At 36.7% G+C, this 20,673-nt stretch overlaps 2 protein-coding genes across 15 annotated transcripts in view; both read right to left on the minus strand.

The window, feature by feature from the left end:
• Nucleotides 1-894, minus strand: part of LOC136247517 (uncharacterized) — a 64,318-nt gene extending 63,424 nt beyond the window's left edge. For all 14 annotated transcript variants that reach the window (XM_066039256.1, XM_066039261.1, XM_066039249.1 and 11 more), the window contains exon 1: nucleotides 732-894. The gene's annotated coding sequence lies outside the window, so the exon portion shown is untranslated. The remainder of the gene's footprint in view (nucleotides 1-731) is intronic.
• A 95-nt stretch (nucleotides 895-989) lies between these two features.
• Nucleotides 990-20,668, minus strand: LOC136247516 (stonin-2-like). Its single transcript, XM_066039244.1, has 2 exons — nucleotides 19,527-20,668; nucleotides 990-2,350 (listed from the first exon to the last, which is right to left on the minus strand). The coding sequence occupies exons 1-2, from the start codon at nucleotides 20,541-20,543 to the stop codon at nucleotides 1,265-1,267; spliced, it is 2,103 nt and encodes a 700-aa protein (XP_065895316.1). The 5' UTR covers nucleotides 20,544-20,668; the 3' UTR covers nucleotides 990-1,264.
• Nucleotides 20,669-20,673: the final 5 nt, after the last annotated feature.

Raw genomic sequence — 20,673 nt, forward strand, 5'->3', positions numbered from 1 at the left:
ACTGGATCAAATGTGTGTGGGATAATAATCTATGGATCAGAGCAGTGGATTAGGGAACAACAGAGTGAGATGTAAAATAAAAGAGTAAAAGAATGTTTCAACTGCCAGGCACCTACAAGTGTTATTTAGTTGTGTTGTACCATGTGTCATAAAAATGATCTCGGGATGCCATGGATACACCGCAAGGCGAAAATAGAGAACAAGCCACTAAGTGTGGCAAACAATAAAAAAGATAGTGACATTCCAGTGCCTTCAAAGGATAAAAGTACACTACCAGAATTCAATGGATACACCAATGTGTTCAACTAATCCTAGTGTGTGGCATAGCAGATGGTGATTACAATTAATAGCAACTAAGCCTGCATAGACAAGTAGCATAGGTGCACATCACACATTTTCAGCCTAAGGGCACATTTTATGTATGTTGTGCTTGTTCTCTCCATCAGGTTGTATGGGATGGATGGCAGTTTGTTGATCTCACTCCTGGCAAAGGCTACAGGTTGAGAGCTCTGGTCAAGGACGGAAGGATTACAAACCCACAATCGGTAAGTACTTGATATAAACAGGTGCAAAACAAGTTAGTGAAATACTTTGACGACAGTAGCAGATGTACCTTACACAGTTTTTGTCTTCGTGATACCTCACTGGTGAATTATACGTAGAATACATTGTGTACGCATAGATAATATTATTATCTATGGTGCACGAAACTCAACAAACCAGCTACCTACCTGGAGACAGATAGTCGCCTATGCCGGGTCGAAACATCCCTCTATAGTTTTCCGGTCGTACTTGGTAGACCAAATTACTTGCCAGCTACCTTGATAGTATCAATATATACGAGAATATAAATTATTTCGGCCACCTCAATTCTCGAAATCTTATAGGCGTGGTGCCTACATCACGTGAGAATCAAAAGTATTCCCTGCGAAATTTTACCCCGCTAAACTATTCCCCCAAGATTTTATACCACGCTAATCACCACATCATTCTTTTTATAATTAAAATTTCTGATCAAAAACTAATACTACAATGAACAATCTGCATGAAAAAATACTTGAGTGCACATTAATTGTTCACTGACACCTTCTGCAATTGATTACAACTAGTTGTTCTACATAAAATGATAATAAGTAACAATAAAATAATTATTAGCTAATACAATGAATTATTATACTGCATGTATGTACAATATGGGATATCCAATAGTTGATCTGCAATAAAATAAACTAGTTGACATTATTAATAGGGGGCAATGTCTTAATCAGTCAATAGAGAGATCTTGGAACATCTGTACTCGGTAGTGATAGAGGATTTCGTATTTCACCCATTTCTCTGGAACTTGGGTTTGTACTTTGAAAGCTCTAACAGCCAAGCCTGTACTGCTGCCTGGAATGGTGTAAGAGACCTCGGCATGTTCTGAGTTAGGGTCTGGTCGATGCATTCCCGATTTGAGGTTGACATCGCATGTGAATGTATGTGGTTGACTTGATCGATTGTAGTGACCAATCCGCCACATTATGGCGTTGTGTTCTGGCTCGTAACGGGCACTGCCAATGTGTACTTCAATTTGACAACTCTGGCTACGAACTTTGTGACGGAAACTACCTCTCAGAGCTGATGTGGAACGAACAGACTGTCTGCGACCAAATCGACCTTCTGCCATAAACAACGAACTCCAGCTAGCCGGAATGGGGAACTTGATCACAAATTCTTTAATCGGCCTCAGTCGTAGGTTGAGCTTCTTCCGTACAATAAAGCTAGCCTTTATGTGAACGTGATTCTGAAACTCATTGTATTCCATTAAGGCACATACATTGACTGGTGGAGACACATAAGGCTCAATGGTTGATCGTAGTAGTTCAAATGGTGAACCATCAACTGGATGAAAACGGATCTCTCTTGTAGTTTTAAAGGCGTTCTCATCAACACAAGGATGAAGCACTGCATTAGTCAGACGAACTTGTCTGGCAGTACTAGCACTCAGTGATCCTTGGCCTTGCCTCAAAATGGCCTCCAAATCATTGACAACAAGTTTACACTCTGGTTGACCAGTAAGAAATGCTTGGACATAAATTTTGTTACATGACGAACGATCAAGAACGGCACCATTACAGTTCATCAAAATATCGGAGGAATCTTTGACATCAATGAAAACCTCGTTCATCCGGTAAGCAACACCTTGTTGACGAGTTATAGGCAGTTGGCGTATGGCTTCATTGAGGCTGTCAGACAGGGACTGCAATATGGCCAGGTCAGTGAAGCCAATCTTGATGATGGAGTTGTGGTGGGTGACATGTTCCACAAACAGAAATCTCTTCAGAGTACGTTTCTCAGTATGAGTGGTCTCCTGTGGAGAACAAGACACAATATATTATTGTTGACTACAATATATAGCATTGCATACAATACAGGGGGAGTACAACTTCAAACTTTGTAGCCAAATTTGGTAAAAGAATGATGAAGGAATGAATGAAACCTGTCCACACCCAGCCCAATATTTCTGGCCAGTTGGCTAACAAGTAGATTAATGTATAAACTTGTCCCTGAAGAAATTTATAAACGGTTGATCTTTTTAGAGAGGTGGCCTTTCTATACACTAAGACAGGCAGGCTCCAATGCGACAATAAAACAAATTAAGCACCACACACAAGTTTTATTACATGAAAGAGATCAGGTATTTCTTTTTTCAACCCATACATGTTTAACAAGCTTTTACAAATTACATTTAATCAACAGAAGCCTGCTTCTGTTTGAGGCAAGCTTCTTCCAAAAAATGATTTTACGGAATGTATGAAATTACACCATACATGAAAGTGGTTCCTTCATTGTATTTATACAGCATCATATTAGAAGTGATTGTGGGTTTTGGTTTATAAACATTAAATGCACAAAAATTATCACGAGATTGTAGTAACACTATTTAATGATGTGCACACTCAAAAATTTCATATTTCAGTGACACAGGGTGGTTGTGACAACCTGTAACTTTTTCATAATTGCACATAAACAAATACATTGGAATTTTGCTTGTTTGTAACACAAAACCTCTATAATAGGAACCTCATGCTTCAGTGAGAGTAGTCTACTTGTAAAGGAACCATCTTAATATATTAGGGGTGTAACAATAGGTTACATGTAAAAACAACACAATAACAATACAGTAATACCACTACATTTAAGATCAGTTACCAAAGTACAACTCTACAGTAGTGACAACAATGCCAAGTGATACTGTTCTATTATACAAGCGCATTAAAAAATAAGAACACTTATTCACCACATTTTTGTATGCATTCAACATAAGAAGAAATGTTCTTTATCAAAGCTTCTTTGCGTTTTTGCTCATTTGCTACAATCTGTTGAAAGCAATGATATAGTACAAAAAAAAAAAAATACAAAAAACAAAAACAAAAAAAAAAAACAGGTTAAGCAAGTCATCAAATAAGTTTTAAAACATTTTCGTTTTGAACATACGCACATACAGACATTGTGTTTGATAACTCATTACAGCACAAATCAGTTCTATTACAAGTTAAGGGTATACTAGTGTTAAAAAAATATTGGAAATGCCTAATACTTTGGTTTCAATATAGAATTGAGAATAGAAATTGTCATGATCACATGATTTTCAGCTTAAATTGCCTACACACAGTATATTGCTACAGTCCCCTTTAAGTGGTAATATTTTGTTAGCTGTCTCACTACCGCAACCTCCACATGGAGGTTTCATAAAACATGCATAACATCATATTCTGAGCACTTTGTAACTTTCAAGTTTATTAGTAGCCCCTGTGCTTATCCTGTAGCAGGCACGCCATTAAGTGAATGGGAACAGGGATGACCGGTCTCTCGTGTACTATCGCACAGTTAGATGATGTCATCACCTACTTTTGGGATGTCAATAACAAACATTATAGACGATTCTTTGAAGTGATAATGGCATTACTAATAGGGGAAACAGTAAGGAGAAGGATTGTATATGTTGGAGTGGTGTGTTGCTACTTTTGTACACCAAGTGACCTTGTGCCTGTACGCGCAAGTGTCCTTGCTCAAATGCCAGACAACCAGACTTGGAGATGATAACTTGTAAAGTTGTGAAATTTCACATTTACTTTAAAGACTTTTACACTTCAAAATTATATAATGGCTTTACAGTTGTTCTTGTGTAAACAGCAACTCAATAATTGAGTTCATTGGGTCTATAGCAAGAAAAAAATTATAATTATATGGTATGGTGTGTAAGTTATAACAGTTCAGAAGATTGCAAGCCTCTACAAATTTGGTAGTGAGGGGATATCAAGCGATTACTTATGGCACATTAAAGCCCATCCTCAATTTGAGGCAGACTTTTTCCAAAAAATGACTATTTGTTAATTATTATTGTAATACTCTAATTTACTGTCTGTTTGCACTGTATTTAAAGGATGCCAAATTAGAATTGATTGTGGGTTTTGGTTTATTACCAACTTTCATGAAATTTTGCAGCTTATGATGAAGTAGTTGAAATTATATTAGATCAGTTCAAAATTTCTACACCTTTAATAATATTATGAAGTCCATTCTCTGCTTGAGGTAGACTTCATCCAAAAAATGTACTATTTTGAAATTAATTTTTGTATTATTGTCTTACTGTCTGAATGCACTGAATTTATATAACACAAACTTAGAATTGATTGTGGGTTTTACTAAGGAGTTTCTTACCTAATCACCATAATACCGTAACATTATACTTGTTTTGAGTATATATAACCAGATCAAACGAAGATAATGGCTAACTTTTAAATTATTATTTGACTTTGCTTCCATAGCTTCGTTTCGGTAACATGACGTACTTGAAAATACATCTCCGTATACTTGTCCTAATAAGGAATTTTATAAGTTACTTATTATAGCACACAGCAGCCATGTTTGAATTTTGCTGTTTATGGTTAAATGCTCCTGCAGATATACTAATAGACATTAAATCTTTCTAAATTTTTGTTGTAAATAAATCGTCTTTACTTCTTTTTCGCTACTCCCTTGTTTCACTACTTTTTAATTCCTTGATCCCAAATCCAGCTTAAAATTTGTAATTTTTCCTTCGACTTGTCCATTAACTTTTTACTAACATAATTATGACTAATGAACCAGCACAAACCACATCAAAAGAAAGAATTATGCCAGGCATGCCATAACATTAATTTTCCAACTGAACGCTCTCCCAAAAATCAATTATTGAAAAGTACAGTGGCTATCAAGCTTCGTCTTCAGCTAGAACAGTACGAGGAGTGTCTTTACAGAAAATATAAGTAATAATGTAATGAAGCCATACCGTGCTACCACAAAATGACACCTTATGTTATCAGCGAATATAACTGGGACAAAAAGACAAGGATGAGTCTGTGAATGTACGTCCTGTGGTTGGTGAAAAGCAATTCTAGGGACAAAGCAACATTGAACAGAGAAAAAAATCAAGCCATATCTTTATACATTATCAAGCCATCAGATAGATACAGTACTATAAATCAGATAATCCAACAACTGAATGTGTTACTGTATAATACTCTCAATAGCAGCTTGACGTATTATATTGAAATACGTCAAGCGATTAGCCAATAGAATTAGTATTACACTTGTTTGTCAAGGTCCTATGACAAAAATCTATAATACTAATTTGATTGGCTAGAATAGTGTGGTGTGTTTCTATTAGAAGTGAATGTTCGATTTGACAACTATTGTTACCATAGTGATAGATGCCCCAAGGTATAACACAATATGGTTGCTTAGCAACGGTTGCTAGGTAACCATTGCTAAGCCAAACTCATTGAGACCATAGCAATGGTTGCCAGGCAACGTTTGCTGAGTGTGCTTGGTCTTTTGCAGTGGTTATTTTTGAATTTCTGTTGCCTAGTAACAGTTGCTATGGTTGTCGGATTAATTTGCAATAGGACAGATGGCTGTGGTATTCGGGATTAATAGTTCTCGTATTGTAAACAGGAAGGAAATAGTGCTCGGCTTCGCCTCACACTATTTTACTCCTTCCTGTTTACAATGCTCGCACTATTAATCCCGAATACCACAGCCATCCAACCTATTACATATATTAATACTCATATTTGTTGTTAAAATTTTCAATGCAAAATATTTTTGTTGTTTTAGTAAATAATGAAAATTATCACGGCAGATTTAAAGCACTGTATGACTAGAAGAAAATACGAAGTGATGTTAAAGGTCATGTACGATCAAAGAGATAACCACTACTGTATGATAAGTGATGCTAAAGGTCATGTACGATCAAAGAGATAACCACTACTGTATGATAAGAACTTGTGGAGTTATTATTACAAAGTAGCAACAACAGAAAAATCAATTTGTACTTCTTTTAACTCTGCTCCCTAGGGAGTAGCTACTCTGCAATTCCTAATGGCAAATTTTAGCCAGCTCTACTAAGTTCAGTAAAGACTGATAACTGAAACTTCCCTGCTTAGACTAAATGTTAATACTTTGTTAAAACTGATCAATACCAGTATTTTGTTAGATTCAAATTACTTCATCGGTATACTTCTTAATAAAACACATCAATATTCTAATACAAGTGCTTGAAATTATTAGGAACCAACAACCATAAGTTATCATTTAGCTCTAACAGAAATCCATCCTCTTTAGAGGCAGACTCCTTCCAAAAAAATGTTTAAATGTTTGTAACTGTGCGTTACAGTGAACAACCAGCTGATGTGAACAATAAGTTACATGTATCATATTTATACAACACTATATTATGATTGATTGTGGGTTTTGGTTTAGTACTAATTTTCATGGAATTTTCTTACCTATACACTACAACACTAACATTGCACTTGTTTTGGTTGTACATAACCACATCAAACATTAAAAAAATGACAAATAAAAATTTTTTTATAGAGTATCTGATCCACTCAAATCTGCTAAAAAGTTTAGTACAGCCCTAACAGTAAGTGCATTATCATCTAATGGTTAATATTACAGCCGGCATTTCGGCATGGCTATAAAAGCAATCCAGTGGTAGAACTCGTATTGGCTGGGGTGATTGATCACTCTGCATGGCGAGGGCTCAGCTTGGTTGATTAGTCATACTGGCGTGAGCGCCACAGGCTATTAGCAAATTTAAAGTACACCTTTCCTTTGATCTCGCCTACGCAAAGACTATTTGTACTTTGCGTGGGAGGATCAAAGCGATGCCGTGTAGTGTATCGTTGTACAGTACTAATTAGCTGCATAACTGTACTGTATGATCATACAGAACAGTTATGCAGCTAATTGGGCAAATACAGTACAGTTATGTGGAGAATTTATTTGTGGAATGTTACAAAAACAACACCACTGTGAATCACTAAAATAAACCAAACTAATCCTACCCCAGTTTGTTCTATGGCTAGAAACAGATTGTATAAACACTACTGATCTTCTGATCACGAAGCTATTTACAAGCACGATTGATCACGTGTGTGACATTGTAAATCGCTACTAGCTAAACTAATCGTATTAGTTCATTCTACAACTAGAAATAGATTATATAAACACTTACTAATGTCCTCATCACTGAAAAAAATCGTAGCGGTTTGAGCACTAGAGAAAATGGTTCCAAGCCAAACGACCAGGAAGTACAATATAACACTTAAAGCACCGCCTATGCTTGAGTGTACGAAAAATACAGCACTCAGGAGGTGGGGGTGAGGCAAATATAGCACTCAGCTTCATCTCGTACTATAATAGCCTCTCGACACGCCCCCTGGTGCTGTATTTCCATACACACGCATGGAAATGTTTTAACCATAACATAAATACCACACACCCCTTCACAAGCCTAAACAGAAGTTAATCCTCAGTTATGGAAAACTTCTTCCAAAAAAATCTCCTTTAGAACAATAATGTAATATACAAAGTCATCTGCGTTACATTTATACTGTACTTTATTAGAAGTGATTGTGGGTTTCGGTAAATAAGGCTTTAATTGTACTTCACATTTTTGTAATAACACAAAATACACATAGTGCTTGGAACGGTTTCCTCTAGTACTATTGCTATAAGGTAAATTCCCTAGGTACCACAGATACAATCTAGATACATAGACAAAGTTAAGAAAAAAATAGTGATTTTAACTTCAATTAGGGATTATAGAGAAAAAAAGTAGGGAAACAAGGGAGGTCGCCTACACCTGCAGATATATTAATGGATATTTGTAATCCCTAGTTCAGTCTACAGACGAAACACTCCCTGTTCACTTATTCATAACATTATTATGACTGGTGAACCCACGAGTACTGTAGATGAAATAGGTACATTTGTATTGTAAGTATGTTTCACCAGGGGTGGGTGACACAAGTAATAAAATATCGATTCCAATACCAGAATGTCTGATATTTTGGTATCAAGTACTTTTTACAAAGAATCGGAAATTTTTATACTTGGTGATCATGTGATTTTTTTTGCTTACATTGTATTGTGCGTGTGTTACAGATGCAAACACTAAAAAATGAAATGTTTAAGCCACTACTGTACTATAATGCACCTATCAATACTACCCCCCCTTTCCCTCAGGCATATATGACGCTACAACAGTGGGGATATGACACACCTGAATGTCAAATGTCCCATAGTAGGACAAACCTATTGTGTCAAATCTCCACTGTTGGCTCCAGTTGCAACCAATTCCCCCCTGTAAAGCCCCACTTACGCCCAAGGAGGGGGAGGGGTATGTGTGGCATAATGCAAACTTTATTCAACCCACCAGTCATCACTGAGAAATGTGAGGTTCACTAATTGGCTACTAAACACAGAAATCACAAGTACTCAGTATCGGTATTGATACTCCTTAATACCATGACAAAAGTACTTGGAATTGTACTGAAGCAAAATTTTCTGGTATTGCCCAGCCCTACTGTTAGAATATATAAATACCACCCCTACACATATCAGGAACAAGGCTTAAGAGAAGTTCATCCTCAGTCAAGGAAAACTTCTTCCAAAAAATCCAATAATGCATTGCTACATATACAATAATGTGCAAGACACTAAACCTGTGTTATATTTATACTGTATTGTGTTAGAAGTGATTGTGGGTTTCGGTAAATGGGGCTTTAAGACACTAAACCCGTGTTATATTTATACTGTATTGTGTTAGAAGTGATTGTGGGTTTCGGTAAATGGGGCTAGAAGTGATTGTGGTTTCGATTTCGGTAAATTGTACTTCGTGCTTCTGTACTAACAAAAAAACACACAGTGCTTGGAAAAGGTACTTTTGCTGTAAGGTAAATTCCCTAGGTACCACAGGAAAATTAGCAATTTTAAGTTCAGTTAGGGAACATAAAAATAACTGCTAAGACACCATTGAGGCATTGTGAAGCTGGTTTTTGAGGTGATAGCTTTGGCCAGAAAAGCCCAAACATTCTAATGTGCAATACTGTAATAATGATTAAAGTGATCTCTCCTATCTTATAGTGTACTAAGTATTAATATTTGTGGTTTGTGTTTCTAACCTATTAACAGAGATACTTACAGTTGGTAAACCATGGTGACGAAATAACAGTGTAACTTTCCCATTTCATGCCATTGAAAACCAGTCTCATAAATGGTAGACTAGCGACATGATATTTTCATAGCTCACACCACAATACTTTACATGTGCAAACCCTGTATACATTGTTTCAAAGGCACCTATTGCATATGAAGATGCTGGGGTAGCAGTTTTGACAGTAAAGAGAGTGAAGATGAGAGTTTTGCTACCACGACTGTTTATAATAAGTATTTCAGGTAAACTGATTTTTGCTTAATGAAAAACTTGTCAGTAGTTCGACAAATAAATATACTTTCAAAACAGGTATTATCCCAACTGGATCTGAATGTCTCCCACTTGGCATATTTCCTGCACTCTTGCAAAATGCTAGATTATCTCTTAACAGAAGTAAACCCTCGGTTTAGAGGCAACTTCTTCCAAAAAAACTACAGAAACAATGATGATGTGTAAACTTCTCCATGTATTGCATTTATACAACACCATAATAGAAGTGATTGTGGGTTATATTTATAAAATTATCTCAAATGGAGATGCCATAGATTGCACTTATAACATGAGAATTCTAGGAGGTCTGCTCCCACCCCCTCCCACTTCTTTCCCAGGAAAAAAATTATGCATAAATATGGTGAAATGTTACCATTAGATTATACGAACATTATCAATTAATCCCCATCCCTGGGATTAGCACTTAAAGTAGCTGTTTTAAAAACACAAGCACTGAAAATGCATTATCCAGTAAACTGAATTTTATACATGCCTCAAAATGCAAAGACTTCTTTCTTCACAGCAAAATTTCAGTATATATGGTCTCACTCTTTGTTGCATTCGATGAAGCCAGAACACCATGTGGAAGCTTGAAACTATAAAAGATCTCTTCACATAACAATGAATAAGCTGTGTGTGTTTATATAAAACAGGTTAACATGGTTACTTGGCCAGATATCAACAGTATAACCACTGTAACAATAGAAGCTTACTTGTTATGAAACAATGAAAAACATTGCCTGATTTTATCACATGTAAAAATTCAAGTTCCAAGAAAATAGCTACACCAAAACCCACAATTAAGTGGTATATAAACAATACAATACAACTACCATATTGCAAAAACTTGGTGGTAAAAAAGTTTGACAAAAACCCACTGCTACGAAATTGACGAAAACCCTCTATTGCAAAATTGATGGGAAAAAATAAACTTAGGTGAATGGGGCTTTACTAGAATTTTTTTAGGCTACCACGTACTATACTGCCCGAATGCAACATCGCTCAGTACACACAAGAGTGAGTGGTTGTCAACTTGCCAATTAAGGGGTGTGGCAGCCGTTTCGATTGTGAGCCCCCGCATTGAGGTATGATGACTCACGATGGGAAAAGCTGCCACACCCCTTAATTAGCAAGTCTTTTACTTGCTTGTGTGTAGCAACATTGCATTCAAGTGGTAGCTACCATACAAGTGTAAGCATCATTCACTGGTTCTGTAATGTCAAGAGCACTGTTTGGATTTTCATGAACTCTTGTGGGACAATGAACTTCGCAACAATCAAAGGGAACACTTGGAGGGAACTGCCTGACAATCGAAGGGAACACGCACGATACCAGTCACGATACTTCGATACCCATCCTTACAAAATGGCTGATCTGTTCATGTGATCACTACAAAAACGAGTCCACAATACAAAGCTTTATGTCGCTCAATATAACAAGTCAAAGTGTATCATTTTTTTGAACTGGCTGCACATCAAAGTCACTAGCAAACCGATTTCCATGATATTGCCCGGGAAATATACAAGTTAAACCCTGAGCTGCACCTTTGAACACCCACGCTAAAGTGGTATATTATCCCCACCCCTGGAATTAACCTTTGATGTGTAGCACTTTTAATAGCTGTTTTAAAACACAAGCACTGAGAACACATTATCCAGTAAACCAAATTTTATATGTGCATTTCAAACAAAACAATAAGACTTCTAAAAACTACAACTACTGTTTTCTTCACTGCAAAATTTCAGTATAAATGGTCTCACCCTTTGTTGCATTTGATGAACCCAGAACTCTTCACGTAGCAATGAATAAGCTGTACGTCTTTATACAAAACAAGTTAATATGATTACTTGGCCAGATATAAATAGGAAGTTTATTCATTGGTAGTCTAAATAACCACTGTAACAATAGAAGCTTACTTGTTGTGAAGCAATAAAAAATTGGCTGATTTTATCATATGCAAAATTTAAGTTCCAAGTACTAAACCAAAATCCACAATTTAGGCCACAAAAATTAAGTTATCCTACCTAATATTGTCATGCACGTCTGTATTGTGTAAACATGCATTTCCTGAAAGTTCTTTGCAGGTTTAAGGGTTAATTAACAGAAGTCATTGCTCTGTTTTGGGGGTGACTTCTTCCAAAACAAACTACAGGAATAAGAATTATGAGGGAGAATGAATTACTTGAACACATCTTTGCATATATACAACACCATATGTGACCGAATTTTGGAAAACCATCGACATACGCACAATAGTACTTTTGTAATAAAACGCATTTAAAAACTATATGGGTAAAAAACGCAAGCTCCAGACCATATGTGACCGAATTTTAGAAAACCATCGACATACGCACAATAGTACTTTTGTAATAAAACACATTTAAAAACTATATGGGTAAAAAACGCAAGCTCCAGAAAAAAAATTATGCAAGTTTTTATCGCCTCATTGGTGGGCGAACTAAGCCTCCCATGGATAAATCCTGGGCATCATCTTGTTTGCCTGTTCATGGAGAGTACAAAAATCTTTGTTTCATCTCCATACATGAAAGGATTTCAAAGTTACTGACGTTTGTTTACGTTGTAGTGACGAAAGAATTTACCGATGATCGTTTTTCAATTAATTTGCCTTCCTTCTCAAACACAGAATCATGCCTGGGACAAAAACTCTACCTTGGTGGATGCATAAATTCATGGTAAACACAATGAGCGAAGAGTCAATTCCGTACGTTGTTGTATCAGTAAGTTATGATGGTTGATGTAAGCGCCTGTAGATTCTTTTCTCGGTAGCTTCTGTACATATCAATTTATTTGCTCATCCGGCTGTCTAGTGCTGTGTTTCCAATGCTGCTTAACTTATGAAGCTGAAACCTAGCTAGTCCATTCCTCTGTCCCGGTAGACAACAAAGAACAAATAAAATGTATTTTGAAAATTGTGCGGATATCGACGGTTTTCTAAAATTAGGTCACATATTATAAGTGATTATGGGTTTGGTTTAGTAAGTGTACCCCAAGCTGATAAAAACTAGTAAATTAACATTATACGTCTTGTCCTTAAGTACCTCCAGTTGCACATATACCTAACAATAGACATTAATGTTTCAATTTTACACTTATACTGTGTTTGCACTTAGCGCCAATTAACCCGGTTTATGAAATTTATGAAACCGCGACATCCCATTTATACGCACATGTTTAGACCACTATAATGAAGAATGCTAGCATGGAAAATAGCATAAGGTAGGGCTCTGTTAATGGGTGGTTGGAAAGAAAGGCAATGGTGAATTAGCATAGTTGTGCTCTAGGGATGGTTAATGGCTTATACCAGCCATTAATATTCTTATTACGATGTGGTCGATACCCGTAAGTGTGTTCTTCCTGCTATGAAGTGTTGAATTGTTCTGTTCGCTGTAGTGTTTCTTTTATTCATTTAAACTTTATTTTGATATAATATCTATAGTGAACAAATTAAATATAGAAAACTGAACCAAGTCATGCAGGCATGGTAGTTTTTATGCGGGCTGGTCCGGTTTGGTTCAGCTCAGTTCAGTGGGCGTTCATACCATAGTGAAAACCGAGACGAGTCGTGCCCAACCAAGCCAGCACACGATATGAGGCAAGTGTAAACGCAGTATTAAAAACAAACCATTGAAATTCAGTACATGAAATATTTATTCCCCGAGTCTAACAACTTTTTTACAAACATTATAATGAAAAATTTACAGATACCGTTACTCAGTTGTACTTTTCCCTATTGACATTTTTTTGCCATCATATTTGTTCATAACAATCTGATAATTTAGCTGGTATAATTCATTAAATGGCCTAACAGGAATGGACTATTTCAAGCATGTTAAGAAATGTTCAGTAGCAGGTAGGCACTTTGCTGTACATTAAAATCATCAGATAACTTGTTTCATGATGATCAATATGTTTCTAAGAGATTGGCTGTGAGTTAAATGACATGTACATTTGTAAAACTTTTATATCCAGTTTTCAGCTATAATGAAATGTAACAGAAGTCATTTCTACTTATGAGGTGACTTCTTCCAAAAAAAAATTGTAGAACAAAAGAAGAAATTATGTGTGAATCCATCAGACTACCAGCATTGTATTTATACAACACCATATTAGAAGTGATTGTGGGTTTTGGTTTAGTAAGTGTATTTCACAAAGAGAAAAATCTTTGATAAGAGCAAGTCAGCCATTACATGTAAGTTTTGTGTGTTTATATTTTCAGGTATAATGAAAGTTAACAGAAGTCATTTCTACTTATGAGGTGACTTCTTCCAAAAAATAGTAGAACAAAATAAGTAATTGTGTGAATCCATCAGACTACCAGCATTCCATTTATACAACACCATATTAGAAGTGATTGTGGGTTTTGGCTTACTAAGTGCATTTCACGAAGAGAAAAATCTTTGATAACAGCAAGTCAGCCATTGCGGCCATATGGTTACATGACATCTTAACTCACCTGTGGAATAAAATTTATCCTCACTATATAACTTGTTTCATAACAAGTTGTGCTAGTACTGAAGCAGACACGCCTGTAGATGTCCTGTTTCTGGGACAACCCGGACTAGTGTGTGTTTGTTGTGTAACAGAATGAAGTGCCAACTTTCATAGTAGGCGAGTTAAATCATTCTTTGAGTTGAAAAGTATTATTAGATAATAAAGAATCAATGGAGAAGTCAACAGTTGGCTGCTTTATCCCGAGACACATGTATGCACAATATACGCATGCACAATATACGCATGCACAATATACGCATGCACAACCATATGTAACTCACGATTCCTAGGAACATTGTGAATAGAAGAGGCTCACTAGGTTATTCAATTGGGATAGCCATGATCAGAACCTTACTATACTATGAAAGGTTGTTCTTCGTGCTATTAAACACCACACACACACAGGAAAGCAAGTATGAATGGGATATATATATTTTGTGAATTTATAATCATGAATATGGTCAAAAATATTTAGAATATTTTAATACACTGCAGACAGTGCCATTTGTGAAAATAAAATTGCAAAAGTGATGGATAGCGAGCACTCGTGAAAGTTACATGCCTCAACATGTACGGTATGTAGAAGTTTTATACATTTTTAATTCAAATCCAGTTTGCAAGCTTAAGAGTCAACAGTAAAGAAATACTGACAGAAGCCATCCCTAGATTTAAGGTGACTTCTTCCAAAAGAAGAAATAAAAATAGACTATTGCTGTGTGAATATTAGAACGTACACAAGTATTGTATATATACAACACCACATTAGAAGTGATTGTGGGTTTTGGTTTATTTGTCACATTACTAAAGACAATGAATAGGAAAATCAAGAGCAAGAAAGAAGTGTAGCTAATAGAGGGGTATCCCATTTCTTAGCACTTTGCAAAGGTATGAAAATTAGAGATGTACCGATAGATACAAGCAATCTAATATTCCGTCTGTTTTCAAAAACAGTCTACCGCAAAACTGAGCTGACACTGAATTGTAATCTTAACAAAGTTGTTTGAGAATGTTTACATTAGGATAGGTTGTACACAACTTAAATAAGGACACGTTTCTCCTAAGATATTTTTATTTTAAAATCTAGCTTAATACTTGCTTTCCTCGTCACCATGTGTTCTCAATTTTGTATACACTTAAGTTATTAAAAGCATGTGAACATATACTGAACGGTAACACGGACTTATATAAACCATTATAAGGTTACATCTGAACATTTAGACCACTGAAATCAGGACACCTCACAAATAAGGACACCTTGATGATAAGGACACTTGTCCCATTAGTATTATTGTACACACATCTACACACATTCCAACACTAGATCACTACCTACCACTAATCACTATGGTATTTGAGAAGCCACCTAACCACAACACCAGATGTTGTCACCAGCTGACAACTGACTGTGATGGAAATATTTCACAGGTTTGCATCAAGTGGAACCTGTTAAAGTTGACACTTCAAAGTGAAGATTCCTTGTGATCTGTAGCACAGCTAAGGTGTTAAATTCTTTTCTGTGCATAAACTAAAACAGCTATACACTATGTCATCCTGATTATAAAAGCATTCTTATTAGTGAGGTGTCCTGATTTCAGGGGTCCAAATACGTGTACACTAGTACAAATGTGACCACGGACAAGTGTCCTGATTATCAAGATGACCTTATTAGTGAGGTGTCAGAGACCTAAGTGATGTGGACACTAATACTCAGGACACTTCTCCATGATTCCCAGTTACTAGCTGCATACTACAAGCACATCAAAACCTTACTTAAACGGACCTTATCTGCATCGACATCACAACATAAAAACAGCAGCAGTGATAGTATGGGGATTTTGTACAGTGGGTTTATACAGCAGTAAGGGACAAGGTGAGGCATACATACTTACTTACAAAACAAATGTGTGTAGTTTTCTGTATCAAAACTTAGGTTGGTTTTGCCTGGTGGGACTACTTCGCACTACCACACGCTATCTAGTCTCACACCTTCATTATCCAATGATTCCACGTTGAGAAAGCCGTAAACAATGCTCATTTTGGTTGCTACGGATGAATACGTGACGAAGTCCCACACTAACATGGCCATTTTATTAATTATGAAATTAGCAGATAAGATTAACATTCAACTCTTTAGCAAGACCACCTCTTTAGAGTGACTAAGTCACACAGGACACAAACATACAAATTTACCAATACAACACTTTGCTGGAGGTATTAGTGGTACAGTGATAAATGGAGACTATTAGACAGTAACAAGTTGTCATTTTACTCATAAATATTGTAGGATAGGCCTTGTTATGTGTGCACGATACTGCAAAATATCCTTTAAAACTGGCAAATAGAAAATAGCGACAGTGTCCTATTCAGCACAGAAGTGGCTACATAGGTAGTGACTGAATGGTATTCTGTACAAAGAAAACCAGGGTGGGCTTTAATTAGAACAAGACAGAATTATCCTGATTTATGGGCCTTCAACATACTTGGGAAGTTGGTCTTTTGTTTGTAATTCAATCACATGTTGCTTAGATGACAAAATTGAAATGCTGACACCATGATAACCACATGCTAGCCTCAAGGGAAACTGTACTATTTGACCCAAAAACCTATTTGAAGCAATTATTAACCAAGTAACATTTGGAGGGAAATGTTTGGCAAGCAATCTAAACTCTGCCAATTTATTTCTTCTGGTTATATTTGCACAATGAAATATTTAGCCTGTTGAGCAGTGTCGAATACCAACCTGGTATTAGAGAAATAATGAACTAGTTATTGTATAGCAAGACACACAGTTCTATTTCCTGAAAGGCCCAGCAGTGATACCACCAAGTCATCAGAAAAGTGGACAGCTAATTATAGCCAGGTGGGGCACTAACAATAACAATTTTATTGCAAATGGCTACTTATTGGGAACTTTCCACTCTCAATGTTCCCTTCATGTGGTACTGAAGAATTCCAGAATCCCTGAAGGTCCACAATTACAATTCATGTATGGAATAGTAAAAGTGGAAAATAATTTTAATGTCTACTTCAGTGTACAATAATTGTGAGTAAGAACTATTCAACAACAGTGATGCTGGGTGCAACATTACCAAATTGGCCAGAAAATTTGGTCCCATGGGCATCGATCCTTATTAGTACAAGGCATTATCATGGTATAGTAACCGTGATACTACAGCAGAACAAGTCAATAAATCAACTCAATATTAGAAGATTATATTCTACAACTTTAGCCAGGAAAGTCTTGCTACAGATGTACGCTCTGATATACAACGCACAACATAGAACATCTAATTATGGTTATACAGTAGACACATGATACAAAACACTTCATCAGAACTAGGGCTGAGCTACCAGAGGGTTAGGCTACCAGAGGGCTTGGCAACTTGGGTTGCCCCAGTGGGAAATTATGGACTACCAGTTAATCCAGGAGACGGTATACATACACCAGTTGTAACACATCAGGATTTACCGAATAACAAGAGTATATAATTTTTTTTAAAATTGCTTAATATTATGTACTCTTGCAAATAGGAATGATACTTAGTTTCAGCATCAGTCAATTCTAAGAGACTACACGCTTTTCTTTGAGCATCTGTATTGAAGGGAGTAAAGCATTAACTAAAACATATCCATGTGTATTAAAGTAATTTGTTCAGCAATTTGTAAAGCTCAATACCACAATCTATTGCTAAAACAAAAACTATAAAACTATCTGGAGATGGATCCTAACTTCCCAAATTGACTAATCACTGTAATGTACTAAACTGGTAACAGAATTCGCTTTAGAAAAATAAAAGTTATAGCATTTTATGGACGGAGTAGCTACATAGCTAAAAAACTTGGAACAGAATGCTTTTTAGGAAATAAACCATAAAGTTCGGATGGACCAACATTGACCACATAACCTAGAAAACTATATATTGTACTTTGCGTGGGAGGATCAAAGCGATGCCGCATAGTGTATTGTCCATACAATACTAATCAACTGCATAACTCTACTGTATGAGTCATACCAAGAGTTCATAATATTATAGGGGGGAGAGTATCCTACTTCAGTATAGCCTGTATAAAGGTATACTGTGAAGTTATGACGCAATACCTTGAAGAATTTCAGTAGAACACTGGTTTCTCTAGGATATCACTTGAACACTTCGAGTGTTGATAATGTACAAAGGTAGCTATTCACTGAGCAAAAGCCTGACCAACTAACACATTTGAAGGTGATTATAGTGTTGCATTCTAACTTCACAGTACGTGTTTATACAGGCTATACTGAAGTAGGATACTCTCCCCCCTATAATATTATGAACTCTTGGTCATACAGTACAGTTATGCAGCTAATTGGGCAAATACAGTACAGAATTTATTTACAGAATGTTACGAAAACAATACACCATAAATTGCTAAAACCAGCCAAACTAACCATACCAGTTCGTTCTACGGCTAGAAAGAGACTGTATTAGAACTTACTGATCGTCTGATCACGAAGCTCTTAAACACGACTCCACTAAAACTGCATGATTGATCACGTGCGTGACATTGCATATCGCTAAAACTAGCCTAACTAATCCTATTAGTTCGCTCTACGACTAGAAATAGATTATATAAGCACTCACTGATATCTTGATCACCAAATATTGCAGCAGTTTGAGTGCAAGAGAAAATCGCTCTGAGTCAGACAACCAGGAAGTACAATATAACACTTAAAGCACTGCCTATGCTTGTGTGTACGAAAGGTACAGCATTCGGGGGGTGTCTCAAGGTAAATACAGCACTCTGCTTCGCCTCGTGCTGTATTAAGTCTCTCAACACACACCCTCATGCTGTATTTTCCGTACACACACGCAGCAGTGCTTTAACTCAGTGCTTTTATTAGTTGAAATATGGAGATTGGATATTTTCAACAACATTGAGGATTCAAGGTCACAATATTAGGGTTTTCCCTCGGCACACATAACATACACTACCAGTATAAACTTGAGCAAAAGATCTTGCTAATGCAAAATTTAATCAGAGCACACTATATCATTTATATTAGTACAATTTCAACAATGCCACTGGCATTATACCTTTATTACAAACTAGCACAGGTTAAACACCAACAGAGACAATAGAATAGCTTTTAACATTAATTAGTTTAGTTATTCAAGCACACAATACAGACAGAGACAATAGTATGTCATCTACAACATACAATACACCCATATTATCTTACCTGTAACTTAATTTGATGGATCTTAGTATTACGATCATAGTGCTTCAACTTTGGCTTAGAGACGGTGTTGTTATGATGCAAGTATACCTCTTTAACTAGTTCGTTATCCTCCAGTTTGCCTGAGGCTATTTCGGGGGCGGTAGACCTCTTAATAATCACGGCAGAATCTTTTACAGAGATACTCACGGGTAGCCATTTCGTTCTTGTTCCAGGGATCCTTCTGTCAAACTTCAAGTAGACATCCCAAGCTCTGCCAGCATTGAGTGGAGCTAATAAACCCTCTGCACCTTGCTGTGATGTGCCCGTAGCATTTGCCGAACGTGACTCTAAATCAAGACTAGTATTGCTTAGACGACGAGTGTTCAGTGTTTCAATGATACGTGCAGCTCTGTGCTTCTCAACACGCTCACTTTTAAACCGACGGAACGGTACATCTCCACTTTCCGATTGCTGCAATTCATCATCATCATCAGGTCGCCCTGAGTCATCCAAGGCTGTCCACTGGCCAGTAGTAGTAGGATCATCAGCACACACAACGCCTGGATCAGAGTCCAAAGACTTCAACCTACTCTTGGCGGGCTTAGCAGACGGTGTAAACTCTTCCCACGTGTTCTTGCTTTTCTCACCACTTCTGCGTAACGTGCCGTCCTTAGTTTTCTTAGTACCGTCAGATAATAGCTTATCTTTCTCCCCATCAACGTCTGGAACATCCACAGCTCTTTCTTTAACCACTGTTATTTCTTCCTCGTCTTGTTTTTCGTCCGCTGCATCTGTCACGTCCAATGGAGGGCTCGTAAAAGAATCAGAAAAGCGGTTTGTTTTGGCGGGATCATCAGCCTTCAACTCCATATTGCTATCAGCTACTTCTTCGCTACTATTCTCCTTTTGTTCGGTGGTTTCTGTTTCAACTTTCACGTCCAATTCAGCTTGAGCGCTTTGATCCGCAGCGTGAGGCTCAACGTCAACTGTTAATTCTACCCCGACACTCGGGGGCTGTTCAGTGTCAATTTCACTCATCGCTATTCCGACAATCTCAGCTTAGTATTACACAGTTCAATAAGGAATGCCAAACAATTTTCAGACTAGAACTCCTGGCACCTTCTCTAACAGTTTGCGGTATAAAATATGAAATTTGTAGCCACTTCCG

The sequence above is a fragment of the Dysidea avara genome, chromosome 2 (genome assembly GCF_963678975.1).
Source record: "Dysidea avara chromosome 2, odDysAvar1.4, whole genome shotgun sequence".
NCBI classification, from domain to species: domain Eukaryota; kingdom Metazoa; phylum Porifera; class Demospongiae; order Dictyoceratida; family Dysideidae; genus Dysidea; species Dysidea avara.

Coding starts and splice junctions, on each gene's coding strand:
- LOC136247516 (XM_066039244.1), bottom strand. CDS start 20,543: ATGAGTGAAATTGACACTGAACAGCCCCCGAGTGTCGGGGTAGAATTA. Junction 2,351..19,526: donor TCCATCAAATTAAGTTACAG/GTAAGATAATAT, acceptor TGTTCTCCACAG/GAGACCACTCATACTGAGAA.